Genomic DNA, 26,118 nt, shown 5'->3' with positions numbered 1-26,118 from the left:
CATTGATCTATGTGTCTGTTTTTGTGCCAGTACCATACTGTTTTGATCACTGTAGCTTTGTAGTATAGTCTGAAATCAGGGTGCATAATTCCTCCAGCTCTGTTCTTCCTTCTTAAGATTGTTTTGGCTATTCGGGGTCATTTGTGTTTCCATACAAATTTTAAAATTATTTGTTCTAGTTCTGTGAAAAATGCAATTGGTAATTTGATAGAGATTATATCAAATTTGTAGATTGTCTTGGGTACAATGGTAATTTTGGCAATATTGATTCTTCCAATCCAAGAACATCGTATATCTTTAAACCTGTTTGTGTGGTCTTCAATTTCTTTGTTTTTATCTTTTAAATTTCTTTGAGATTTAGTGAGAAAATCATCATAGTTGGACTTTCATCTAGAACTATTTTTACATAGAGAATTTTAGTGAAGCCTGAATGAATTTTCTCAAACATTTTTGTGAGAACTACATTTGGAAGGTTCCTCTAGAGCTGCAAAAGCAGACCTGATTTTAAATGTTCCTATGTTGAGCTTATCAGGAAATCACTTACATTATTTTATTACATTCAACTTCTCAATTGTGACTGCTGCAGCCTTTGATTCCCTTACCATCATCCATACAGTATGCATACAAATATAAGCCAGCCGGTGACTTTCCAGGCTCTGGGCAGAGTTTCCTGTAACTACAGTGTGAGAATTCCAACATCTGCATCAGAACAGGGCTGGCCAAGACCCAGAGGCTGCCCTGTGGACCGAGGGACCTGAGGTCAGTTTACTACAGCCAGAGACTGCAAGCTGTGGTCAGCACTCTACTTCCCAATGTCCCATCACACCCATTTACCCCATAATGCAAACCTGGAAAAGTGGAATAGAGTACATGTTGGCTACATGTTAGCTCACTGAATCCTAAAGTATGAAGCCATTCATTCATTATATACTTATTGAAATACCTGGTGTATGCCAGGTGCACAGTGAACAACAGGGACAAAGGTGCCTGCCACTGTGATTTTACTTGTGATAGGAGAATGCTTTGGATTTTGTATTATCAAGAAAATAGGTTATCCTTCCTGTATGTAGAGGATAAACAGCAAGAGTAGGAGTGGTTCATCCTTCAGACCAGCTAAGCTATACTGCCTAAATGTCTGCTGGGCCTTGTTAATAAGACCTTTGGCAGTGTTTATATCTGAAGGTCAGTAAGAATTCATAAAACAACCTGATAGATGGTGAGAGACAATGGGGAATGCTTATGACCAGTGTGCTGCCAAACACCAGGACTATTCTCTCTCTGTTCAAGTAAGGGAAAATAATACAAGATTATATCAGGCTTATTTTTTAATATGCAGAACAGGATAAGGATAGAAATTACTCAAAAGCTATTATGAAAACTGTAAAAGTAGAAAATTTTTTACAGAAACAAATGATTAGTAGAATATATATAAACATATTTTTTCCTTGAGTAATAGAGTGAGACAAAAGTTGAGATGATGAGGGAGGGATCTTAAATTATGTATTTCAAGGAAATTTAAAAATTTAGCAGTGGAAATTCCATTATCAAAAATAAAAAGCGGGGCTTCCCTGGTGGCACAGTGGTTGAGAGTCCGCCTGCCGATGCTGGGGACACGGGTTTGTGCCCCAGTCCGGGAAGATCCCACATGCCTCAGAGCAACTGGGCCCATGAGCCATAGCCGCTGAGCCTGCACGTCCGGAGCCTGTGCTCCGCAATGGGAGAGGCCACAACAGTGAGAGGCCCGTGTACCCCCAAAGAAAATAAATAAATAAAATGCAGGGCTTCCCTGGTGGTGCAGTGGTTAAGAATCTGCCTGCCAATGCAGGGGACATGGGTTCAAGCCCTGGTCCAGGAAGATCCCACATGTTGTGGAGCAACTAAGCCCATGTGCCACAACTACTGAGCCTGCACTCTAGAGCCTGCGAGCCACAACTACTGAGCCCGTGTGCCTAGAGCCTGAGCTCAGCAGCAAGAGAAGCCACAGCAATGAGAAGCCAACGCACTGCAACGAAGAGTAGCCCCCGCTCACTGCAACTAGATGAAGCCACACACAGCAATGAAGACCCAATGCAGCCAAAAATAAATAAATAAATTTATTTTTTTTAAATCCGTAATATTGAGGATAAAGTGGAGAAACTCTGAAAATACAAGGGAGAATAATATTTTTTAATGATGAGTGAGAAAATATTATAAATAGGAAAAATTAGAAGTAAAGAGCTAGACTTTGGATAATTGACCTTCTAGTGGGAGATACTAAAAGAAGCAGAAGCAACATTTTAAAATATAAGACCAGAAAACCTTTTGAGCACACTTCCCTCTCCCAGGAACAAGTCTACAGCTTGAATGAATCCACTTTATTCTATACAAAAGCAATAAAAGAGACTCTCACCAAGGTATATCCTGCTATATGACGATGATGACAATGATAATTTATAGTACTGATTTCAAGAATAAAGAGCAGACCTTATAACTATCACCCAGATAGTGGGGAAAAAACAAAAATTTTAAAAATGGATTATTCAAGAAAAAGTATTGAGAAAATTACATCTTTATAAAAAATAAAGTATGAACTTTATGTCACATCACATGTACACAGAAATCCAAGATGATTTAGATGTTAAAAGGAAAGAAGAAAGGAAGGGAGAAGGGAAGGAAGGGAGGGACGTAAAGAAGAAAACTTAGAAAGAAAACCTAGAGGAAATTATAAGGGAACATGTAAATCATTTTTCACCAATCTAATTAAATAGAAGGTCTTTTTAGGCATATGAAAATATGTAATTGCAAATGGAGTGATTGATAGACTTGAGTACAGGAAAATTTAAAACTTGTGTCAAAAAAGTTAAATGACATAGCAAATTAGGAAAAAAATGCAATAATTATAACAGAAGCCAATATTGATGCTATATAATTCTTTAAAAGCAACAAGAAAATCTCTAATCCCAGAAGTAATAAAGGATACTAACAAGACATTAATAATAATATACATTATTAATGAGACTGAATAATTAGAATGCAAATGAAATGCCACTTTTCACCATTTATATACATTAAATATAAAAATGCCATTTTTCAAATTGTAAAAAATATAGAATTATATAAAACATAGGACTAGTGAGTATGTAGAGAAAAAATTATCAAATACCACAATTGGAAGTGTATAATTTTTCCAGAAACAAATGAAACAATGTATACACCACATTTCAAATGACAGGTCCTTCATGACGATAAGGAAACAGTTGCACCAGTGAGCAAAGATAAATACACATAGGAGTTCATTTTAGGTTTTTAACCAATGAAGAAGAATTAGAAACAAAAAGTTTTAAAATATCAGTAGTGGACTGGTTAAATAATTTTCATATTTATTTCTGTATCTGTGAGACTGTTACACAGCCATTACAAAGTATTATTATTATTTAGATATAAAAATATACACATGCAAATTATAAAACCACATTCATACTGTGAGCTTATTTTCATGAAGATAGATATATGGGAATAGGAAATGTCTGCAAATATGAATAATAAGAGGTCAACAAGAATTAACTCTAGATAATAGAGTTTTGGTTATTTTATATGGATTCCTTATATCTCTTCATACCATCTGAAATAATCACAACTGTTTATTACTTTTATGTTTAGGCAATAAACCTATTTTCCATATTCTCTGACCAAATTCTATTAATTTACCCTATGTATTGGGTTAGCCAAAATGTTCATTTGGATTTTTCCATAAGATGTTATGGAAAAACCCAAATGAACATTTTGGCCAACCCAATATATGAGATTATGTGGCCAAATGAAAGGACTAGGATTTTATGAATGTTTTAATTTTAGTAGAAAATTTAAGGATACAGGAAGGAACAAATGTTTTACAGTAAATAAATGATTGTGATAAACTCTTGAAATGACTTGTTAGGATAAAAAAAGTCTTAAAAATAGTTTATTGACATAGAGAATTACTAGTGAAATATTAAGAAAACAAAGGAATAAATTGACCTGCAAATGTGGACTAAAGTGCAACCAACACCTGGTAACCAATAATATTGTTCAAATGCCAAATACAACAAATTTGTCTAAAATATCCACATTTAAGGGGTATGAAAATCATTGATTGTATCTGATGGTAAGACAGAGCTGTTTTTTAGTATTCTCTGTATTTCTTACTTTTTATTCTTAGCATGTATTTTATATTGAGAAAGATTATTAAAATAACAATATTAAATATAAAATATTCATAATTATGCTGCCTCCCATCCTTAGTTAAGATAAGCAGTTGAACTACCTGCATGACTCTAGACAAACTCTTTTAAAAAGTTCATAGTTATGAGCTGACAGCAATCATGGGGTGCAGCTCAGGTTGATATATGCAGTTGTTTACATTATAATTGTAGATAATTGTTAAATATGGAATTATCTCAATTTTGAATCCAGGGCAGATGATTCCTGGATATTTGTAATGTCTACAATATGTCTGATATGCTGCAAAACACACTCCTGAGCATAAAAAGTTTGTTCATGGCATCAAACATGTATCATGCTTGGTTTTACATGTAAAAGGCACACTAGAAAACATCAATAAAACAGAACATGCCCTCTCTCTTTACAAGGTTATTTTATAGTATATATTTTTTGTATTAGTGTTCATAATTTTAAAATGCAATATAGGAAAAGCAATTGCTTTATTAAATGTTTTTAAATATTATTGGAAACTAAAACTTTTTTTAGTAAGAGGAGGAATGCAATCATGGGTGCTGGAATGAGTGTATTATGAGGCCTCTATAGTATTTTAAGGATTCTAAATCCATAACCTTAGAGCTACTAAATTGTATGAGATACAGGGACTGGATAATATTTCATCATAAGTTGATCACATCGACTAGTTAGCCTGCAAATATGGAGTAAAAGTGTGACCAGTATCTAATAACCAAAAATGTTGTCCAAATGTCAAGTATAGTTAATTACAGGCATACCTTGGAGATATTGTGGGATCAATTCCAGACCTGTGCAATAAAGCAAGTCACATGAATTTTTCTGTTTTCCAGTGCATATAAAACTTATGTTTATAACTGTAGTCTATTAAGTGTGTGATGGCATTATGTCTAAAAATATAACATGACATACCTTAGTTAAAAAATATTGCTAAAAAATACTCATCTTCTGAGACTTTAGTGAGTCATAATAGTAACATCAAAGATCACTGATCACAGATCACCATAACAAATATAACAATGAAAAGTTTGAAATATTGCAAGTACCAAAATGTGACACAGAAGCACAAAGTGAGCAAATGCTGTTGGAGAAATGGTGCGATAGACTTGCTCGACACAAGGTTACCACAAACCTTCAGTACATAAGAAACGCGATATTTGCAAAGTGCAATAAAACAAAGTATGCCTTTATGTGCTTTAAATGTGGCTACAATTATATAGAATTGTTTCATGTAATGTTAAGGTAAAAACTTCTATACTGAAACCAAAAAGTCTAAATATTTTGCCTATAATTTAATTATTAAATATAGATAATTATATTAGCTTCAAAGTTATTTCTGCTTAATGAGTTAATTTTACAAAGCTCCTTGAAGTTATAAAATCCATAATCCAAAATAACTGATATAACATAAAAGCAAAAACTAGAGCATTGTAGATGTAGCAGAGCACCATATTTCTGTGATAAATCTCTTTGGTCTTTTTGTTCACTTTTTTTAAACACCTATTTATATCGCTTTTCATTTTCTTCACCCCTTTAAGAACATCTCCATGAAAATCAGCAGACTTTCCTTGGTCTGCCTTGTCTCCTCCCAGGGAGCCATCTGTCAGGGTGTTATGCAGATAATCTGAAATGTAGTTCATCTTGACCTTTTTCAAACAAATGCTCTTAGTTTTTCTACACTGTTTTTCTAAGCTAGACACTCTAAAAATATGTATGCTTTGCTAAAACATTGTAGGATGTTTTACAACAAAAAAAGGTATATTCCTACATAACACTCATGCAATACTTTTTTCTTTACTTATATATCACTTAAGCCTCTTTCTATATAGCTCCTTCTTTTTTCACTCATAATTAAAGGAAAACAAATCACCCACTATAATTTGGAGTCTAATTTTCTCTTAATATTTTTTAATTTAATTTTTATTTTATATTGTAGTATAGTTGATTTACGAGTTGTGTTAGTTTCAGGTGTACCACAAAGTGATTCAGTTATAAATATACATATATCCATTCTTTCCCAGATTCGTTGCCTACATAGGTTTTTACAGAATATTGAGTAGAGTTCCCTGTGCTATATAGTAGGTCCTTGCTGATTATCTATTTTATATATAGTAGTGTGTATATGTTAATCCCAAACTCCTAATTTATCCCTCCCCCCACCTTTCCACTTTGATAACCATAAGTTTGTTTTGAAGTCTGTAAGTCTGTTTTTGTTTTGTAAATAAGTTCCTTTGTATCATTTCTTTTGGATTTCACATATAAGTGATATCATAAGATATTTGTCTTTGACTTACTTCATGTAGTATGATAATCTCCAGGTCCATCCATGTTGCTGCAAATGGCATTATTTCACTCTTTTATGGCTGAGTAATATTCCATTGTATATATGTACCACATCTTTATTCATTCCTCTATCAGTGGACATATATGTTGCTTCCATCTCTTGGCTATTTTAAATAGTGCTGCCCTGAACATTGGGGTGCATGTATCTTTTCAAATTGGAGTTTTCTCCAGATATACCCAGGAGTGGGATTGATGGATCATATGGTAACCCTATTTTCAGTTTTTTAAGGAACACTCAATACTGTTCTCCATAGTGACTGTACCAATTTACATTTCCACCAACAGTGTAGGATTTCCTTTTCCTCCACACCCTCTCCAGCATTTATTATTTGAAGACTTTTTGATGATGGCCATTCTGACCAATGTGAGGTGATACCTCACTGTATTTTTGATTCACATCTCTCTAACAATTAGCGATGTTGAGCATCTTTTCATGCACTTTTTGGCCATCTGTATGTCTTCTTTGGAGAAATGTCTATTTAGCTCTTCTGCCCATTTTTTTTTATTTGGTGTTTGTTGTTTTGATATTGAACTGCATGAGCTGTTTATATATTTTGGAGATTAAGCACTTTTTGGTTGCGTCATTTGCAAATATTTTCTCCCATTCTGTGAGTTGTCCTTTCATTTTGTTTATGGTTTCCTTTGGTGTGCAAAAGCTTTTAAGTTTAATTAGGTCCCATTTGTTTATTTTTGTTTTTATTTTCATACTCTAGGAGATGGATCAAAGAAGATATTGCTGCAATTTATGTCAAAGAGTGTTCTGCCTGTGTTTTCCTCTAAGAATTTTATAGTATCCACTCTTACATTTAGGTCTTTAATCCATTTTGAGTTTATTTTTGTGTAAGGTGTTAGAGAATATTCTAATTTCATTCTTTTACATGTAGCTGTCCAGTTTCCCCAGCACCACTTATTGAAGAGACTGTCTCTGCTCCATTGTATATTCTTGCCTCCTTTGTTGTAGATTAACTGACCATAGGTGCCTGGGTTTATTTCTGGGCCTTCTATCCTGTTCCATTGATCTATATTTCTCTTTTTCTGCCAGTACCACACTGTTTTGATGACTGTAGCTTTGTACTATAGTCCAAAGTCAGGGAGCCTGATTACTCCAGCTCCATTTTTCTTTTTAGGATTGCTTTGGCTATATGGGGTCTTTTCTGTTTCCACACAAAATTTTTTGGTCTAAGTCTGTGAAAGATGCCATTGGTAATTTGATAGGGATTGCATTGCATACGTAGATTTTATTGGGGAGTAGTCATTTTCACAATATTGATTCTTCCAATCCAAGAACATGGTATATCTTTCCATCTGTTTGTGTCATCTTCAATTTCTTTCATCAGCATCTTATAGTTTTCAGAGTACAGGTCTTTTGCCTCCTTAAGTAGGTTTATTCCTAAGTATTTTATTCTTTTTGATGCAATGGTAAATGGGATTGTTTCCTTAATTTCTCTTTCTGATCTTTGGTTGTTAGTATATAGAAATGCAACAGATTTCTGTGTATTACTTTTGTATCCTGCAACTTTACTTAGTTCATTGATGGGCTCTAGTAGTTTTCTGATAGCATCTTTAGGATTTTCTATGTATACTATCATGTCATCTGCAAAGAGTGAGACCATTTCCCTCTTGTAATATAATCTTAATATTTAAATAGAGATGCACAACATTCCATAAAGTTAATTATATCCTTAATTACCCATTTCACCCATAAATGTGAATTTTAGTTACTCAATATTTTCTCTACTTTCAGTAAAGATGAAATGACTGACTTTGTGTACATCCTGAGAAGGTGGCCAAAATATGCTATGATCAAGAAGTTGCTTCTAGGACAATCTGGCCACCCAATTTCCCTGTTTCCATATTTATGTTTCTAAAAGGTACTCTGAGACCAATATTAGATTCTTCCCCCAGATTTATTCATTGTTTGTTTGTTAACAAAGTTTTAATACTCCTATATATTATTTTACACACTTATATATTAACTCATCTTATCCTCATAAAATCCTTAAAATCCTAATAAAGGGACTATTCTCATTTTTTTCAAATGAGGATATTGAGCTGTAGAGAGGTAAAGTAGCTTGCCCAAAGGCATATAGCTAGTAAGGGTAGAGCCAGTTTGTGAACCCAGACCATTCAGCTCTACCAGAATAGGCTGGCTTTCACAATCACATTCCTGAAGATTGGAGAGGATTTTTAACTAGTTGCCTTCCCAATAAAAATTGTTGGTACAACTATGATGATGTTTCCTTAACCAGTAATGCCACGTAGAGAAACAAGAGGAAAGCAACTAACATTTTCTGCTGTGATACACTGCAGCATCCTTAGCCACGGGTTGGTTTTGTCTGCAGAACATACTTTGGAAGTAGCTCCAGCTTAATCCAGCAAAACCTTTATTGAGGACAGTTACATGTTAGGTACTTTTTTTTTTTTTTTTTTTTAGCGGTACACGGGCCTCTCACTGCTGTGGCCTCTCCCGCTGTGGAGCACAGGCTCCGGATGCTCAGGCTCAGCGGCCATGGCTCACGGGCCCAGCCGCTCCGCGGCATGTGGGATCTTCCCGGACCGAGGTACAAACCCGTGTCCCCTGCATCGGCAGGAGGACTCTCAACCACTGTGCCACCAGGGAAGCCCCATGTTAGGTACTTTTAATGCAGATCCGGACATGAAGTGCAGTGCGTTAAGCCAAATGTCTACCCATGTCCCAGCTTAGTGCCCTAAATAACCTGCTCTATCTGAGCCAAACCTTGGGAGGTAAGGGTCTAAAATAGCAGAATCATATTTGCAGTACAACTTTAACTCAGAAAATCTGCAAGAGGACAGAGTGGTCCTGGGCCAGGGGTAGGCATAGGTCCAGAAGAGTGGGCTTTTCTGGAATAATCCTGTATGATGAACATGAGAGTGATGTGTCCTTCCAGTGTGTCACAGAGTGAGATCTGTACATCCCTGTTGTAACAACCTCATGTTAAGTGTGGGATGCTGATTATTTTTATACTGAAAGAAGGTTTGCTTAGGTCTGGTATTCTAAGTTTATAATGTAGCAAATTTTAGGACCAAACCCAGCTTGAAACAGATTGCTGACTATTTAAATCGAGGAGTTGACTTAACTGGGAACAAAAAAGAAAAACATTTCTGGATCAAAAAAAAAAAAAAAAAAGCTGGAGAAGGGGAGCTGTTAAAGTGGGAGAAAAACAGATCTGTTAGAAAGAGCCAAGACACACAACTTAAGGAGAAAACATCTCCACCCAGCAGGAAACCCTGACTTTAAGAAATGCCACTGAAAAAAAAAATGCTCCAAGACTCCTCACTGCATCATCTTAGCTTAGGACTTATAGACATTTAGGCACTGAAGAATCCACTGGAGGTATTCTTGGTGTCAGTTTGAGTTCCTGTATGTTTATAGCCTTGATGACAACACAGTGACTCAGAGTACTGTAAGACTTTTTTTCCATTTATTGAGTGTCAGTAACATTAAGAGCACTTTGAAGACCAGTGGCTAGGCCTAGACGTTTCTGCGCAATTAGATTTGGATTTAGTACAGCAAAAGCAATCCATATTTTTAAGCCTAGAGAGCTAAAGAACAGAGAGGAAATTCATGTTTAAAGACAGGGCTCTCATAATATTGTAAAGCCTGGATTGCTTTTGTTTGGGGCTTAGAGGGCTGTACGTTTGATGAGTGTGGTGAGAAAGCTTTGAGATTCTTCAGAAATTTCTGAAATAGTCACAGAGAATGGGAAGAAATCATTGAGTGAGAATCCATATGCAGAACTTTGAATCAGAAAGACATGGATTTGAATCTGGGATCCTCCCTTTACTGACTGTTGATCTTTGCGTCACATGTCATGTTATGTTACCTCCCTAGCAACTGTTCCCTCTAAAGTGGAGATGATATCCTACCAGAAAAGAGTATTAAGAGGAGTCACTGAAGACATACCACAAAGCATTTAGCATTATGTGAGGCAGCAACAGCTTCCTTCCCAGGATATCATAATTTTGCCATCCTGCATTGCCGCTGGACACGCAAGATATTTTAAGTGACATAATACATGTTTGGAAAGTAGTAACAACATTATATTTTATAATTTTTTATAAACTTTCTACAAAGTTTTAATAAAGCATTAAGGGTGGTTTTCTGTCTTAATCCATTGTCCAGCTTGAGCCTAGTGTCTTTGATGAATGTTACAAAAAGAAGGCAAAAACCCCATGTGAATCTTTTAAGAAATATAATCCTATGCCACGAAACACTGGGAACTTTTTCATATCTTTATTGATGAGCATCTATTGTCACTTAATATGGTCTATTCAATGCAGTCTCCCTAGACCCCTCTTCTCATTGATGGCCTGCGTCTGACCCATGACTGTCTATTTGTAGCCACAAACATCTCTCAGGATGGAGAACCTGAAATAGAAACAAAAGGTCATAGTTGTTGAAAGCCACTAAGGTCACACATGAGATCATGACAGTTGAAGATGATAAGATCAAGGATGTAGCAGTACACTTAGTCATAGGAAGTAGGAAGAAGTAGGTGGCTATTGTGGGAGGAGAGAGGAAGCTATAGATCAAGGAACATTAGTACAGCAAATGGTAAAGGTCTTAATAGGAATTGTCCACATGGAAAACAAAGTTTCCTATAATTTTTCTTTTAATTAGCATCATAAGATATAAGAGAAGATGCATGAATTAGAGAACAAAGAGGGGAAATACTATTCAATGTTATGTTTTCTTCTTTGATGAAAAGCATTCCTATCTTTTGCATTTCAGTGTTGCAGTTGATGAATTTAATGCTTACTAAATCACCGTGGGTCTTATGCCCTTTAATAGATATTTTGCAACAATGAGCACATTATGAGCACAGATCCCACAGGTCATGGATGCATATTTTAATTCTCTCTCATTTTTGAAGAATACTTGACTTCCTCCTCAACAGTTTTAGGGTTGTAGTTTTCTGAAAGATGATTTTCATTGGCCAATGATTACTATTACTCAATTATATATAACTGAACTGATTAAAATTCATGGAAGCAGGGTTGACATTTTACTGCTTAATTAGGAAACATCAAATTTTTTTGTTCCTGGTGTGTATACAGCTATAATTTTTATTACTATAAAATTGACCAATAAAGTCAGAAAATTGATTTATAAGCACAGACTCTGGGAGATGATGATCAGTCTCGAAAAGATCAGCCTTGCCAGTTCTGTACTATCTCAATTACACAAAAACCACATGCTAGATGAGTCAGTTTAATATAAAATTGATTGGTAGACTGAAAAGACCACCACTTTATTTAAAAATGCTCAAAATGGTTGTTCAAATTTTCAGCCAGGTTTACCCAGTGGCATAATCAAAATCACAAGCCAATAATAGACTCAGTCTTCTATTTCAAAATACAAATAATCAAGTGGATTTTTGGCTTTAGCATATATATTTCTTAATCTGAGTTCAAAAGAATTGCAAATTTATAATGGACTCTATCATGGCATTTGAATTATGTCTTTTCCTTTTTGTAGGTGGATCTTCTGGTCCCTACCAAAGTGACTGGCATTATTACACAAGGAGCTAAAGATTTTGGTCATGTGCAGTTTGTAGGCTCCTACAAACTAGCTTACAGCAATGATGGTGAACACTGGACAGTATACCAGGATGAAAAGCAAAGAAAAGACAAGGTAAGTCATTCTGGTGGTTTGATGACATACAGAAGTAGAGGATCAAATTGTTTAACATTTTTTATTTACTTGATTATTTTGATAATTAGGAATTGTAGAATTATAATTATAGAAGTGAACAGATTTGATGATTATATTAGTTCATTGAAATTAAAATAGGGATGTTTCTCTGCTCAGTTTCCTTGATTGTGTTTTAATTCATGGATTAATGAATTTGACCTGCAAAATCTGTGTTTTAATACTATAATGATCATTATATATTGATGCACTTAAACTTCTACCATACGATCTCTAATTGTTTTGCTAAAAGTTCTTACTATGTTGAACATCTTTGTATCTACTGGTAGCTACTGGTCTGAATGTCTGTGGGATTCTGGAGAATGAAAGTGCTCAAGGGTAATATCAATAACTAATAGGATCAGATGTTAAAATATGGCCTTAGATTAATGAAATTGAATGAATTTGTTGCTTAGATTCTGTGCAAAGAACTGTACCTTTCTGAAGACATCAGTAGAAACGTAATCTCTTATTTCAGTGATTTTGGGGAAAATATAATACACTTTCATACATGTTAAGCATTTCTGAGTTAATAATGATTTTTCCATTTCATGTAACCCCTTTATTTCCTTACTGTTGTTGTATTATTAACCAATAGAAAGGTTGGGAATATCTTTCTTTCTTCAAGTATCCAAGATAGAGAATTTAATTTTCCCAGAAATACCAAGACTGGAGTGGCTATTTCAATGAGACTATAAAGTATGAATTCAGTTCACATAAAATTTATTTTAGGGGAGATGTGTTTTAGGTTAAGATTACAAAACCACAACTCTTTACCTTTTAATGTCTCAGAATATGCCCATTTAGCATCTCAGGACAGACATATTCACTTAACATCTCAGAACACACACACATTTTGCGTTTTAACATCTCAGAAATTGGTGTATCTCAATGTCACAATCTAATAGCCCTTACTATTTTCTAGAAGAATGTAAAATAATGGCATGTTTTATAATCAGTGGCTTCTTAGATTGAATGAATATTGGGTATTTTGTAACAATGTCTTCAAATTTTTTTGAGGTGTAGACAAGTATCTGCTATGATTTACAGCAAATGACTATTTCAGTTCTTGTTTTCACCTTTTACAGTAGGCATTTTGATGTGTAAAGAATGCAAATATATTCCATAAGATGAAATTTTCTAAACTTCATAAATTATATAGTTCTTGAAATTAATTTTAAGATAAGTATTCTCATCTATAATCCATGTGCAATATTCACTGAAAAGCACATTTGTAATATTTAAATCCTTACATAACTTGATTTAGGGAAGAGGTGTAAACCATTGTGCTGGTGAAATACTTCTTGTCTCCATTTATATTAAGCATATGATTTAATGATTATTTGTGAATCATTTTTAAAATTTCCCTGATAGACTGGGCATTGTTATTTATCCATTTTATTTCATTATCTCAGTCTGAAATGTACATAAAACCTTGTGTCAAGTTGGCCAAGTGACTAGATAGTGTTGTTCAGGTTTTCTATATCCTCCCTGATTTTCTAGCTTCTTGTACTAAAAATTCCAGAGAGAGCAATGTGGAAATCTCCAACTCTAACCATTGATTTCTCTATTTCTCCTGGCAGTTATTGGTATTTGCTTCATGTATTTTGAAAGTCTGTTGAAAGATATATGAATGATTAGGGTTGTAACGTCCTCTTAATCAAATAACTCTTTTATTATTAGAAAATGACCTTCTTTATTCCTGGTGGTATTTTTGCTCTGAAACCTACTTTGCTGCTATTCATAGAGGTACTCTAGCTTCCTTTTGATTAGTACTACATTGGTATATGTTTTCTCCATCCTTTTACTTCTAACTATTTCTACTTTATATTTAAAATGCATTTTTTCTATGCAGCATATAATTGTTTCCTTTTTTCCAATTCAACTATCTCTGCTTTTTAACTGGAGCATTTAGAGCATTTATATTTATATGAGTATTGAAGTAATTGGGTATAAGTCTATCATCTTGCTATTTTTTTGCTATATGTCTCGTCTTTTCTTTCATTTTTTCCTATTTTCAGCCTTCCTTTGAATTAATTGAATTTTTTAGTTATTCCATTGTGCTTCATTTGTTGACTTATTTGCTATAACTTTTTTTTGTTATTTTAGTCATTGCTTTAGGTTTTGTAATATACATTTTAAACTTATCGAGTCTACCTTCAAATTAATGTAGAGCCCCGGAAACATACCTCCATAAGCACAAGCAAAATAGATTATAGTTATAAATCCATGTACTTAAGAGCCACACTTACTATAACACATGATCTTGCCATTCCCCAAATAAGTCTTATTGTAAAGAAAGAAAAAGACTCCCATTAGGCAAGTTGGAAAGTCATGAGAGTAAACTGACACGTTCAGTGAAAAGGATGTAAGCCAGAATCCTCATGTGAGACAATACATCATGTCATCTATCCAATGTAAAATTTCTGAAAAAATAAACCATTTTAGAATTATAAATATGACAGTTGGCTAAACTCAGTCAATATAACTGTAAGTTTTAAAATTAAATTTAGCCAGTCTGTTTTTAATATTATAATTAGTTTGGTACATTGAAGAAAAGCCTTAATAAGTTTACTATTTATTACCAAAGGAAACAACTAACACCAATAAACAATACATAGAATGCTGCAGTTGCTATTATAATAAAGAAATACTTTTATGTATAAGACGGAAATGCAGGACATAAGCATCTCCATTCCTACAGAGAAGGAAATTTTATAAAATAAATGAGAAAATGCATTGCATGAGTTCTTTCAGCACTTGGAAATACAGGCATTTTACACACACACACATGTATATACACATATATATCCCAATCAAAATATATGTTTATATATATATATATATATATATACACAAGTGATTATTATGCTTTGTTGTTATTATTACTAGGAATTTAGGTATCATTTCATATATTCTTTATAGAAGTGCTCTTCTTCTCTCCAGAGGTCCTATACAACTCGTTAATTAATTTTTCTAAAGTTGAATAAGCCATCTTCTATTCATTCTTAGTATCATTTGTGTCTTGTTTTCCATGGTTGCTTTCCACAAGGGAAAAAAAGTCTTCAATATTTAAAAGTGTAATTCAACTACAAGCTTTCCTGGAGATAAATATAATAAATGAATTGAGTGTTTCAGGGCAAAATATATGCCTGTGAGATGTTTCATATATGCAAATTTCAAAAGGAAATATTTACAAGGTTTTCTTTTTTTTTTTTTTTTAAACACCCAATGTCCTCCAAATGCCCTTTGGAGCTTTCTGTTTTTGATCGAGCATCCAATTAAGATTCATATGATGTATTTATCATATCTCTTTAGTCTCCTTTAGAGTAATTCTCTTGTCATTTTTTTTCTTCCAAAACATGGGCCTTTTTAAGAGTCTAGGCCAGATGTCTTGCACAGGTCTCACAGTGTGGTTTCATCTGTTTCCTCATGATTTTTTTTTTCTTTGAATTTTATTTTATTTATTTTTTATACAGCAGGCTCTTATTAGTTATCTATTTATACATAATTAGTGTATATATGTCCAATGCATCCCACCACAATCACCACCCCCCACCACTTTCCCCCTTGGTGTCCATACACTTGTTCTCTACAACCATGTCTCTATTTCTGCTTTGCAAACTGGTTCATCTGTACTATTTTTCTAGATTCCACATATATGCATTAATATACATTTGGTTTTCTCTTTCTGACTTACTTCACTCTGTATGACAGTCTCTAGGTCCATCCACCTCTCTACAAATGACCCAATTTCGTTCCTTTTTATGGCTGAGTAACATTCCACTGTATATATGTACCACACCTTCTTTATCCATTCGTCTGTCGATGGGCATTTAGGTTGCTTCCATGACATGGCTATTGTAAATAGTGCTACAGTGAACATAGGGGTGCATGTGTCTTTGGGAATTATGTTTTTTTCTGGGTATATGCCCAGTAGTGGGATGCTGGGTCATATGGTAATTCTATTTTTAGTTTTTTAAGGAATGTCCATATTGTTCTCCATAGTGGCTGTATCCATTTACATTCCCACCAACAGTGCAAGAGCATTCCCTTTTCTCCACACCCTCTCCAGCATTTATTGTTTGTAGATTTTTTGGTGATGCCCATTCTAACTGCTGTGAGGTGATACCTCATTGTAGTTTTGATTTGCATTTCTCTAATAATTAGTGATGTTGAGCAGCTTTTCAGGTGCCTCTTGACCATCTGTATGTCTTCCTTGGTGAAATGTCTATTTAGGTCTTCTGCCCATTTTTTTTTTTTTTTAAAGAAGATGTTGTTGGTAGGAGTTTATTAATTAATTAATTTATTTTTGCTGTGTTGGGTCTTCGTTTCTGTGCGAGGGCTTTCTCTAGTTGTGGCAAGTGGGGGCCACTCTTCATCGCGGTGCACAGGCCTCTCACTATTGCGGCCTCTCTTGTTGCAGGAGCACAGGCTCCAGACGCGCAGGCTCAGTAGTCGTGGCTCACGGGCCTAGTTGCTCCGCGGCATGTGGGATCTTCCCAGACCAGGGCTCGAACCCGTGTCCCCTGCATTAGCAGGCAGATTCTCAACCACTGTGCCACCAGGGAAGCCCTCTGCCCATTTTTTGATTTGGTTTTTTGTCTTTTTAATATTGAGCTGCATGAGCTGTTTATATATTTTGGAGATTAATCCTTTGTCCATTGATTTGTTTGCAAATATTTTCTCACATTCTGAGGGCTGTCTGTGTCTTGTTTATAGTTTCCTTTGCTGTGCAAAAGCTTTTAAGTTTCATTAGGTCCCATTTATTTATTTTTGTTTTTATTTCCATTACTCTAGGAGTTGGGTCAAAAAAGATCTTGCTGTGATTTATGTCAGAGTGTTCTTCCTTTGTTTTCCTCTAAGAGTTTTATAGTATCTGATCTTACATTTAGGTCTGTAATACATTTTGAGTTTATTTTTGTATATGGTGTTAGGGAGTGTTCTAATTTCATTCTTTTACATGTAGCTGTCCAGTTTTCCAAGCACCACTTATTGAAGAGGCTGTCTTTTCTCCATTGTATGTCCTTGCTTCCTTTGTCATTGATTAGTTGACCATAGGTGTGTGGGTTTATCTCTGGGCTTTCTTCCTGTTCCATTGATCTATATTTCTGTTTCTGTGCCAGTACCATATTGTCTTGATGACTGTAGCTTTGTAGTATAGTCTGAAGTCGGGGAGTCTGATTCCTCCAGCTCTGTTTTTTTTCCCTCAAGATTGCTTTGGCTATTTGGGGTCTTTCCTGTCTCCATACAAACTTTAAGATTTTGTCCTTCTAGTTCTATAAAAACTGCCATTGGTAATTTGATAGGGATTGTATTGAATCTGTAGGTTGCTTTGGGTAGTATAGTAATTTTCACAATATTGATTCTTCCAATACAAGAACATGATATATCCCTCCATCTGTGTCATCTTTGATTTCTTTCATCAGTGTCTTATAGTTTTCTGAGTACAGGTGTTTTACCTCCTTAGGTAGGTTTATTCCTAGGTATTCTTTTTGTTGCAGTGGTGAATGGGACTGTTTCCTTAATTTCTCTAATCTTTCATTGTTAGTGTATAAGAATGCAAGAGATTTCCGTGCATTAATTTTGTATCCTGCAACTTTACCAAATTCATTGATTGGCTCTAGTAGTTTTCTGGTGGCATCTTTAGGATTCTCTATGTATAGTATCATGTCATCTACAAACACTGACAGTTTTACTTCTTCTTTTCCAATTTGTATTCCTTTTATTTCTTTTTCTTCTGTGATTGCCATGGCTAGGACTTCCAAAACTATTTTGAAAATAGTGGCAAGAGTGGACATCCTTGTCTTGTTCCTGATCTTCAAGGAAATGCTTACAGTTTTTCACCACTGAGAATGATGTTTGCTGTGGGTTTGTCGTATATGGCCTTTATTATGTTGAGGTAGGTTCCCTCTATGCCCACATTCTGGAGAGTTTTTTTTATCATAAATGGGTGTTGAATTTTGTCAAAAGCTTTTTCTGCATCTATTGAGAAAATCATATATTTTTTCTTCTTCAATGTGTAATATGGTGTATCACATTGATTGATTTGCATGTATTGAAGAATCCTTGCATCCCTGGGATAAATCCCACTGGATCATGGTGTATGATCCTTTTAATGTGTTGTTGGATTCTGTTTGCTAGTATTTTGTTGAGGATTTTTGCATCTATATTCATCAGTGTTATTGGCCTGTAATTTTTTTGTAGTATCTCTGTCTGGTTTTGCTATCAGGGTGATGGTGGCCTCATAGAATGAGTTTGGGATTGTTCCTTCCTCTGCAATTTTTGGAAGAGTTTGAGAAGGATGGGTGTTAGCTCTTCTCTAAATGTTTGATAGAATTCACCTGTGAAGCCATCTGGTCCTGGACTTTTGTTTGTTGGAAGATTTTTAATCACAGTTTTATTTTCGTTACTTGTGATTGATCTGTTCATATTTTCTATTTCTTCCTGGTTCAGTCTTGTAAGGTTATCCGTTTCTAAGAATTTGTCCATTTCTTCCAAGCTGTCCATTTTATTGGCATAGAGTTGCTTGTAGTAGTCTCTTATGATCCTTTGTATTTCTGCAGTGTCCATTGTGACTTTTCCTTTTCATTTCTAATTCTGATTTCTATTGATTTCTTGATGAGTCTGGCTAATGGTTTATCAATTTTATCTTCTCAAAGAAACAGCTTTTAGTTTCATTGATCTTTGCTATTGTTTCCTTCATTTCTTTTTCATTTATTTCTGATCTGAACTTTATGATTTCTTTCCTTCTGCTAACTTTAGGGGTTTTTTTGTTCTTCTTTCTCTAATTGCTTTAGGTGAAAGGTTAGATTGTTTATTTGAAATTTGTCTTGTTTCTTGAGGTATGATTGTACGGCTATAAACTTCCCTCTTAGATCTGCTTTTGCTGCATCCCATAGGTTTTGGATTGTCCTGTTTTCATTGTCATTTTTCTCTAAGTAGTTTTTGATTTCCTCTTTGATTTCTTCAGTGATCTCTTGGTTATTTGGTAATGTATTGTTTAGCCTCCATGTGTTTGTGTTTTTTACGTTTTTTTCCCTGTAATTGATTTCTAATCTCATAGCTTTGTGGTCAGAAAAGATGCTTGATATGATTTCAATTTTCTTAAATTTTCTGAGGCTTGATTTGTGACCCAAGATGTGATCTGTCCTGGAGAATGTTCCATGTACACTTGAGAAGAAAGTGTAATCTGTTGTTTTCGGACAGAATGTCCTATAAATATCAGTTAAATCTACCTGGTCTATTGTGTCATTTAAAGCTTGTGTTTCCTTATTAATTTTTTGTCTGGGTGATCTGTCCATTGGTGTAAGTGAGAGGTTAAACTCCTTCACTATTATTGTGTTACTGTCAATTTCCCCTTTTATAGCTGTTAGCATTTGCCTTATGTGTTGAGGTGCTCCTATGTTGAGTGCATATATATTCATAATTGTTATATCTTCTTCTTGGATTGATCCCTTGAATACTATGTTGTGTCCTTCCTTGTCTCTTGTAACAGTCTTTATTTTAAAGTCTATTTTGTCTGATGTGAGTATTGTTACTCCAGCTTTCTTTTGATTTCCATTTGCATGGAATATCTTTTTCCATTCCCTCACTTTCAGTCTGTATGTTTCCCTGGATCTGAAGTGGGTCTCTTGTAGACAGCATATAGATGGGTCTTGTTTTTGTAGCCAGTCAGCAAGCCTGTTTCTTTTGGTTGGAGCATTTAATCCATTCAAATTTATGGTAATTATAGATATGTATGTTCCTATTATCGTTTTCTTAATTGTTTTGAGTTTGTTTTTGTATGTCCCTTTCTTCTCTTGTGTTTCCTAGAGAAGCTCATTTAGCATTTGTTGTAGAGCTTGTGCTGAATTCTCTTAGTTTTTGCTTGTCTGTAAAGCTTTTGGTTTCTCTCTCGAATCTGAATGAGTTCCTTGCCGAGTAGAGTAATCTTGGTTGTACGTTCTTCCCTTTCATCACTTTAAATATATCGTGCCACTCCCTTCTGGCTTCTAGAGTTTCTGCTGAGAAATCAGCTGTTAACCTTATGGGAGTTCCCAAGTATGTTATTTGTCATTTTTCCCTTGTTGCTTTAAATAATTTTTCTTTGTCTTTAATTTCTGTCAATTTGATTACTTTGTGTCTTGGCATGTTTCTCCTTGGGTTTATCCTGCCCAGGACTCTCTGAGCTTCCTGGACTTGGGTGGCTATTTTGCTTTCCATGTTAGGAAAATTTTCGACTATAATCTCTTCAAATATTTTCTTGGGTCCTTTCTCTCTCTCTTCTCCTCTGGGACCCCTATAATGTGAATAGCGTTGCATTTAATGTTGTCCCAGAGGTCTCTTAGGCTGTATTCATTTCTTTTCACTCTTTTTTCTTTATTCTGTTCCACGGCAGTGAATTCCACCATTCTGGCTTCCAGTTCTCTTATCCGTTCTTCTGCCTCAGTTATTCTGCCATTGATTCCTTGTAGTGTATTTTTCATTTCAGTTATTGTATTGTTCATCTGTTTGTTTGTTCTTTAATTCTTCTAGGTGTTTGTTCTTTAATTCTTCTAGCTCTTTGTTAAACATTTCTTGCATCTTCTTGATCTTTGTCTCCATTCTTTTTCTGAGGTCCTGGATCATCTTCATTATTCTGAATTCTTTTTCTGGAAGGTTGCCTATCTCCACTTCATTTAGTTGTTTTTCTGGGGTCTTATCTTGTTCCTTCATTTGGTACATAGTTCTCTGCCTTTTCATTTTGTCTTGCTTTCTGTGAATGTGGTTTTCATTCCACAGGCTGCAAAACTGTAGTTCTTCCTGCTTCTGCTGTCTGCCCTCTCACAGAGTTTTCTAACTCCTTTTTTATGCCTTTCTGTTTTTAGCGACTGCTTTGTTTTAATTGATTTTGGGGGTATGGATGTGGAAGTCTAATGTATCAATTGATCCAGAAACAAGGTTAATGCCAAGAAAACAATGACAGGGAAAAATTATATACATACATAGGAGTTTAAAGCTAATCATATGTATGAATGTGCATGTATATATGTGTGTGTATGTGTACGTGTACATACATAGCAGAAGTCACTTGCAGAAAAAAAGGTGCCTTGTTCTCTTCATTGAGATGTCACTTTCTCATTACTCTCTCCAAGTTTTCATAAGAATTGTAATTTACTTTAGTGTTCTATTTTTGGACAAAATTCCACATTAAATCTTTTGTTATTGAGCATGTGATGATACTGTCTCAATACAATCCCTGCATTCTTACTTTTCTCTTTCTAGTCTACAATATTTTCTAACATTTAACTAACTTGTATTTCTCTACAACATGGATTCAGATACATTTTTATTTAAAAGCCAAATGTTCCTTTGCTCTCATGAAAGTGACATTTGTTTTTATACTCTTGGAGCTGTTTCACTGCAGTTAGCAGGAAAATTGCAAAATTTGACAGACATTTTCTGCATTTACTTTTTAAGGTTAGAAGTCAAAGTAAAACAATAATAAATTTCAGGAAAAGTACTTATATGGAAAACTTAGAAATGAAAATGGGTTTTCTTAACCAATATATTAGTCATAATGTCATGTTGTTTAAGTAAACTTGAGTTTACACCATGGGAGCTTTCTTCTTTGGGAGAAGAGAAAAAATGCTGGTAACAGTCTATTTTGTCTCTCCCCCTGAAATTACCCAGGTTTTTTAAAAGCATAAGTCAAAAAATTACAACTTTACTCTGGGTTTTCTGTAAAAAAAAAATCCCAAACCCTGTTTTTTATTGATTCTTAAAAAGATGAATTCCACATATTCATCAAGAACTATTCTGCAACATCTTGGAATTCTCTAATTCAGTGGTTACCAAAATTGTCTGATCATAACAGACTCATGGGGGAGCTAGTTAAGAAGTACAGGGACTTTCCTGATGGTCCAGTGGTTGAGAATCTGCCTTCCAATGCAGGGAATACAGGTTTGATCCCTGGTTGGGGAACTAAGATCCCACATGCTGCAGGGCAACTAAGCCCATGTGCTGCAGTGAAAGATCCTGCATGCTTCAACTAAGACCAAATACAGCCAAATATATAAATAAATATTTAAAGAAAAAAGAAAGAATGAAATATAGATTTCTGGGCCCTGCTTCAGACTCTCTGGGGAGGAACTGGGAATTTAAATGTTTACAGAAATCCCAGCTAATTTAAATAATAAGCAAGTGTGGGAAAGATGATTCGAATTGATACCAAAACTCAAATTAAGCTTTTGAAACTAAATGTAGTTTTGTATTTTTCTAGTGTGAGTGGAATTTATTACATTATAATTCTTCAGGACTTTGGTTGGCCTCTAATTTGTCAGTGGAAGTCAATATGAATCAGTGTTTCCAAAACTAAGTTTAAATTTTAATATGTTTGCCAATTCTCTTATGAACATCAGAAAGTAAACAGGTATTAGCTATAAAACAAATTTTAAGTTTAAATAGATTTAAGTAGTTAGGAACACAGATTATGTGGGAAAGCATCTAGGAGAATGTGACATGTGTGTTTAGCAGTTATTGTCTACTCTATGCTAGATGTATGGGGCAGGGGGGAGTCTGAATATGACATAGTGGCTCAAAGAACTCCCAGTCTAATAAGGAGCTCAGGAAAGGTGGAAAAACTGATTCAGTCAGCTTGTTTTGAAGAATCAAAATATCGGGCTTCCCTGGTGGCGCAGTGGTTGAGAGTCCGCCTGCTGATGCAGGGGACGCGGGTTCGTGCCCCGGTCCGGGAAGATCCCACATGCTGCGGAGCGGCTGGGCCCGTGAGCCATGGCCGCTGAGCCTGCGCGTCCGGAGCCTGTGCTCCGCAATGGGAGAGGCCACAACAGTGAGAGGCCCGCGTACCGCAAAAAAAAAAAAAAAAGAATCAAAATATCATCTACCCAATGTATCATTTGATAAAACAACTCTAGGAAAGAGCTAGCACATAGATGTCCATTTCAAAAAGTTCGTGACTCTCCAATAGAAAAAAAAAAAGAATTCCTGGTCCTTCTCTACTTTTTTTTCTCAACATCAGTGTGAAAAAGAGGAACAGCAGCATAACCCTCATTAATAAAGCTTCCAAATCTTTATTGGAGGATATATTCAAATCCAAGAGTAATTACAGATGCCACAGGACATGCTGTCCTTCCTGCTGATGCTAGCACTATCAGGTAGCTGAAATTAAATTTGAATATTTAAAGCCTCAAAAGTCCAACTCATCAGTGAAGCAGACTGAATAAGACATCAGTCCAGTAATCAATACCCATGCTGTTCTTTTGAAATTTGATCTGGATCAGAAATTTAGAACCTGAAGAATGCTCTAGGAAGTAAATAAATGGGATCCTCAGTGGCAATTGGTAAGGAGGATGCTAGGAGGGGAAAATGAAAGGGGGTGAATTGTCTTTCAAGGAGGACCAGCCACATGTTTCTGAATAGCAAGATCAAGGACAGATCTCTCAATCTTGCATGGAAACCCTTAGTCTCATCCACTCAGAGTCCTTTTGCTGTTTTCCAGTAAGGCAGGGAGGGAAAGAAAAGAAGCTGCTTTTCTGAAAGCAATTTCCAAGAACTAATTGACTTTACACAAAACACTCAAATTCAAAAATAGCAAGTGAGTTGTGCCTCTATTTGCTAGAGATTTGTAATGTAGTCACGGTAGTGTACTTACTTAGGGATCTGGTGAGTGACTTAATTGGAAGTTAAAGAAACAAGGATATAGTTTCAGCGTTGTCTAAAAATAAGGACAGTGTTATTTTAAAAAACGCCATCTGGTATCAACTGTTATTTAAAATTTTATCTGCTTTCTTCCTTGTCGTAATTCAATATTATGGGACCTGACTAGGATACAGTTGGTGTAAAGAATACAAAATTGCCTATGTTCACATAAATGTGGGTGTTACTGGACTTTGGAACTTAGGACAACACCTGAGAATATTTCCATTTTGGCAGAGAATAAAGTTCAATGATGAGCTCACCCTTTTAAATTTTAAATTGTATGAAATAGCTCTGCCCAGGAGTAGATAGACAGAGGTAAATAGTTAACGTCACAATTCTATTTTTAATGCAATAAAAACTGCATGGAATTCAGGGATTAAAAGAAAATAAGTTCAGTTATTTCAATACATACACCAACTGCAAAATTCAAGGAAATCCTGTAATTCCTTATATAGCTTTTATAATGCATGATCTTGCCAAAAATAGAATGGAATCCCTGTAAATTTTGCTAAGGCCTCTGACCAAGAAGGCTGCATCTCAAGAAATATTCCAGCAGAGAAGAATTGATTCATCAAATGTTGTTTGCAGACCTAGATCTGCCTGTTGGATCGGGAAAGGGCAGACACATTGCACAAATTTAAATTCGGAAAGCAGCATATTATCACCAGTGAGTAGTGTGAAAGCAGTTGGTAAGGTGCACAAAGAACATAATGGGGACTCAGAGTCAGTTGTGAAGTGGGGGCTTTGGGTCAGAAACAAGGCAGAAGACTGGTTGCAAGTCTAGAGGCAAACAGGGCTGGATCAGCTATAAGGTGACCTGTATTTCCATTTCCATGTTTAACATGACCTCCAAATGGCCTGCCTACACAAAGATGTTTGTTCCTGAACCTAGGGTGAAGAAGGGTTTAAGAGCAGGAAAGGAAGAGGAACAGGAAATGGAGCTTATGGAATGAAGTTGAGCAGGGAGAGGGTTAGTATTTAACTTAAAGAACTACAAGTGTAGAATCAAGTAACTATCTGCATGCTAGAAATAAAAGACAAGCTAGAGTGACAGACTAGCCACAGGAACCATCAGAAGCCAATGTATCTGAAGGAGCTCATTAATTTTAAAAAGACATTAGGTTTATTTGGAGACAGAATTAGAAACCTAGTTGCCTTTCTTCAAGGATCAATTTTGAAGTCAGCTCACATTCTATAATATTAAAACTAGCAATGTAAAATATATGGTTAATTCTGGCCAATGAAGTGTTTAAATTTCTTAGAAGGAATTTGGATTTTTTAATCTTTATTTACAACAAAAAGCAAAAGCAGAGTGCTAGTCTAACGACATATCATCAGGTACTAAAAAGAAAAATCAAACATCAGGCACAAAATCCATAAAACTCATCAATTTGGGGGTGGGTTGGAGGAAGAAAAACATCCCTGCCACTATGACTCATATTTAGTGACAGATAACATCCAGCACAGATGCTATGAAACATCATTCTCAATAAGATCAAAGTTTATGAAGAAAAGAGAAAACAATACAGAGAAGTGCGGTAATGAGGAACAAATATATGTTTTTTCTTTGTGTTAATTATATATGTCTTGAAAACTCAACTTCTTTATTTTCAAAAAATTTGATAAACTACCTTAATATTTGAAACAATATAGTCTTTCTAGTTAACAGATGTTTCTGCATGAATGAAAAGATATATGTGAAAAACACAAGGAATATATTAGTTATTCAAGTGAAATGTTCATAAATAAATTTTTTTTTTATTATTGCCTGCTTTATGGCCTTAATTTTTCCAATACTCAAATACCAGAAACCTTAAAGTTTCCTAATTTTTGTCTTTCTAAACAACCATCACTCATCAAAAATTAATAAAAATTTCCTTACTGAAAATTCTGGATATCTAATGTTTATGTTTGACTTCCATATTTTGAGACACAGTTGCATAATGAGAATATTCCTCAGTGGAAAATAATTACTTTTTCTTTAGTTCATGCTTGTATTACTACCGTGAGGACTATCAAGTGTCAAACCAACTATGACCCTATGCATCGATTAAAAATATTAAAACATAAAAAATATATATATTTTTTAGTTTTAGGTGTACAACATAGTGATTTGATATTTTTATAGATTATAGTCCATTTAAAGTAATTAAAAATATTGGCTATATTCC

At 34.9% G+C, this 26,118-nt stretch overlaps 1 protein-coding gene across 3 annotated transcripts in view; it reads left to right on the top strand.

Moving 5' to 3' along the window:
- Window positions 1-26,118, top strand: part of EDIL3 (EGF like repeats and discoidin domains 3) — a 428,938-nt gene that overhangs the window by 373,808 nt on the left and 29,012 nt on the right. For all 3 annotated transcript variants that reach the window (XM_081232430.1, XM_081232432.1, XM_081232431.1), the window contains one exon: window positions 12,053-12,208. In XM_081232430.1, the coding sequence (XP_081088556.1) occupies window positions 12,053-12,208 (156 nt within the window). The remainder of the gene's footprint in view (window positions 1-12,052; window positions 12,209-26,118) is intronic.

The sequence above is a fragment of the Mesoplodon bidens genome, assembly GCF_964165515.1.
Source record: "Mesoplodon bidens genome assembly, chromosome: 4".
Classification (NCBI taxonomy): Eukaryota; Metazoa; Chordata; class Mammalia; order Artiodactyla; family Ziphiidae; genus Mesoplodon; species Mesoplodon bidens.
The sequence above is the reverse complement of the archived record's forward strand: the minus strand, read 5'-3'. Positions and strand labels throughout refer to the sequence as shown.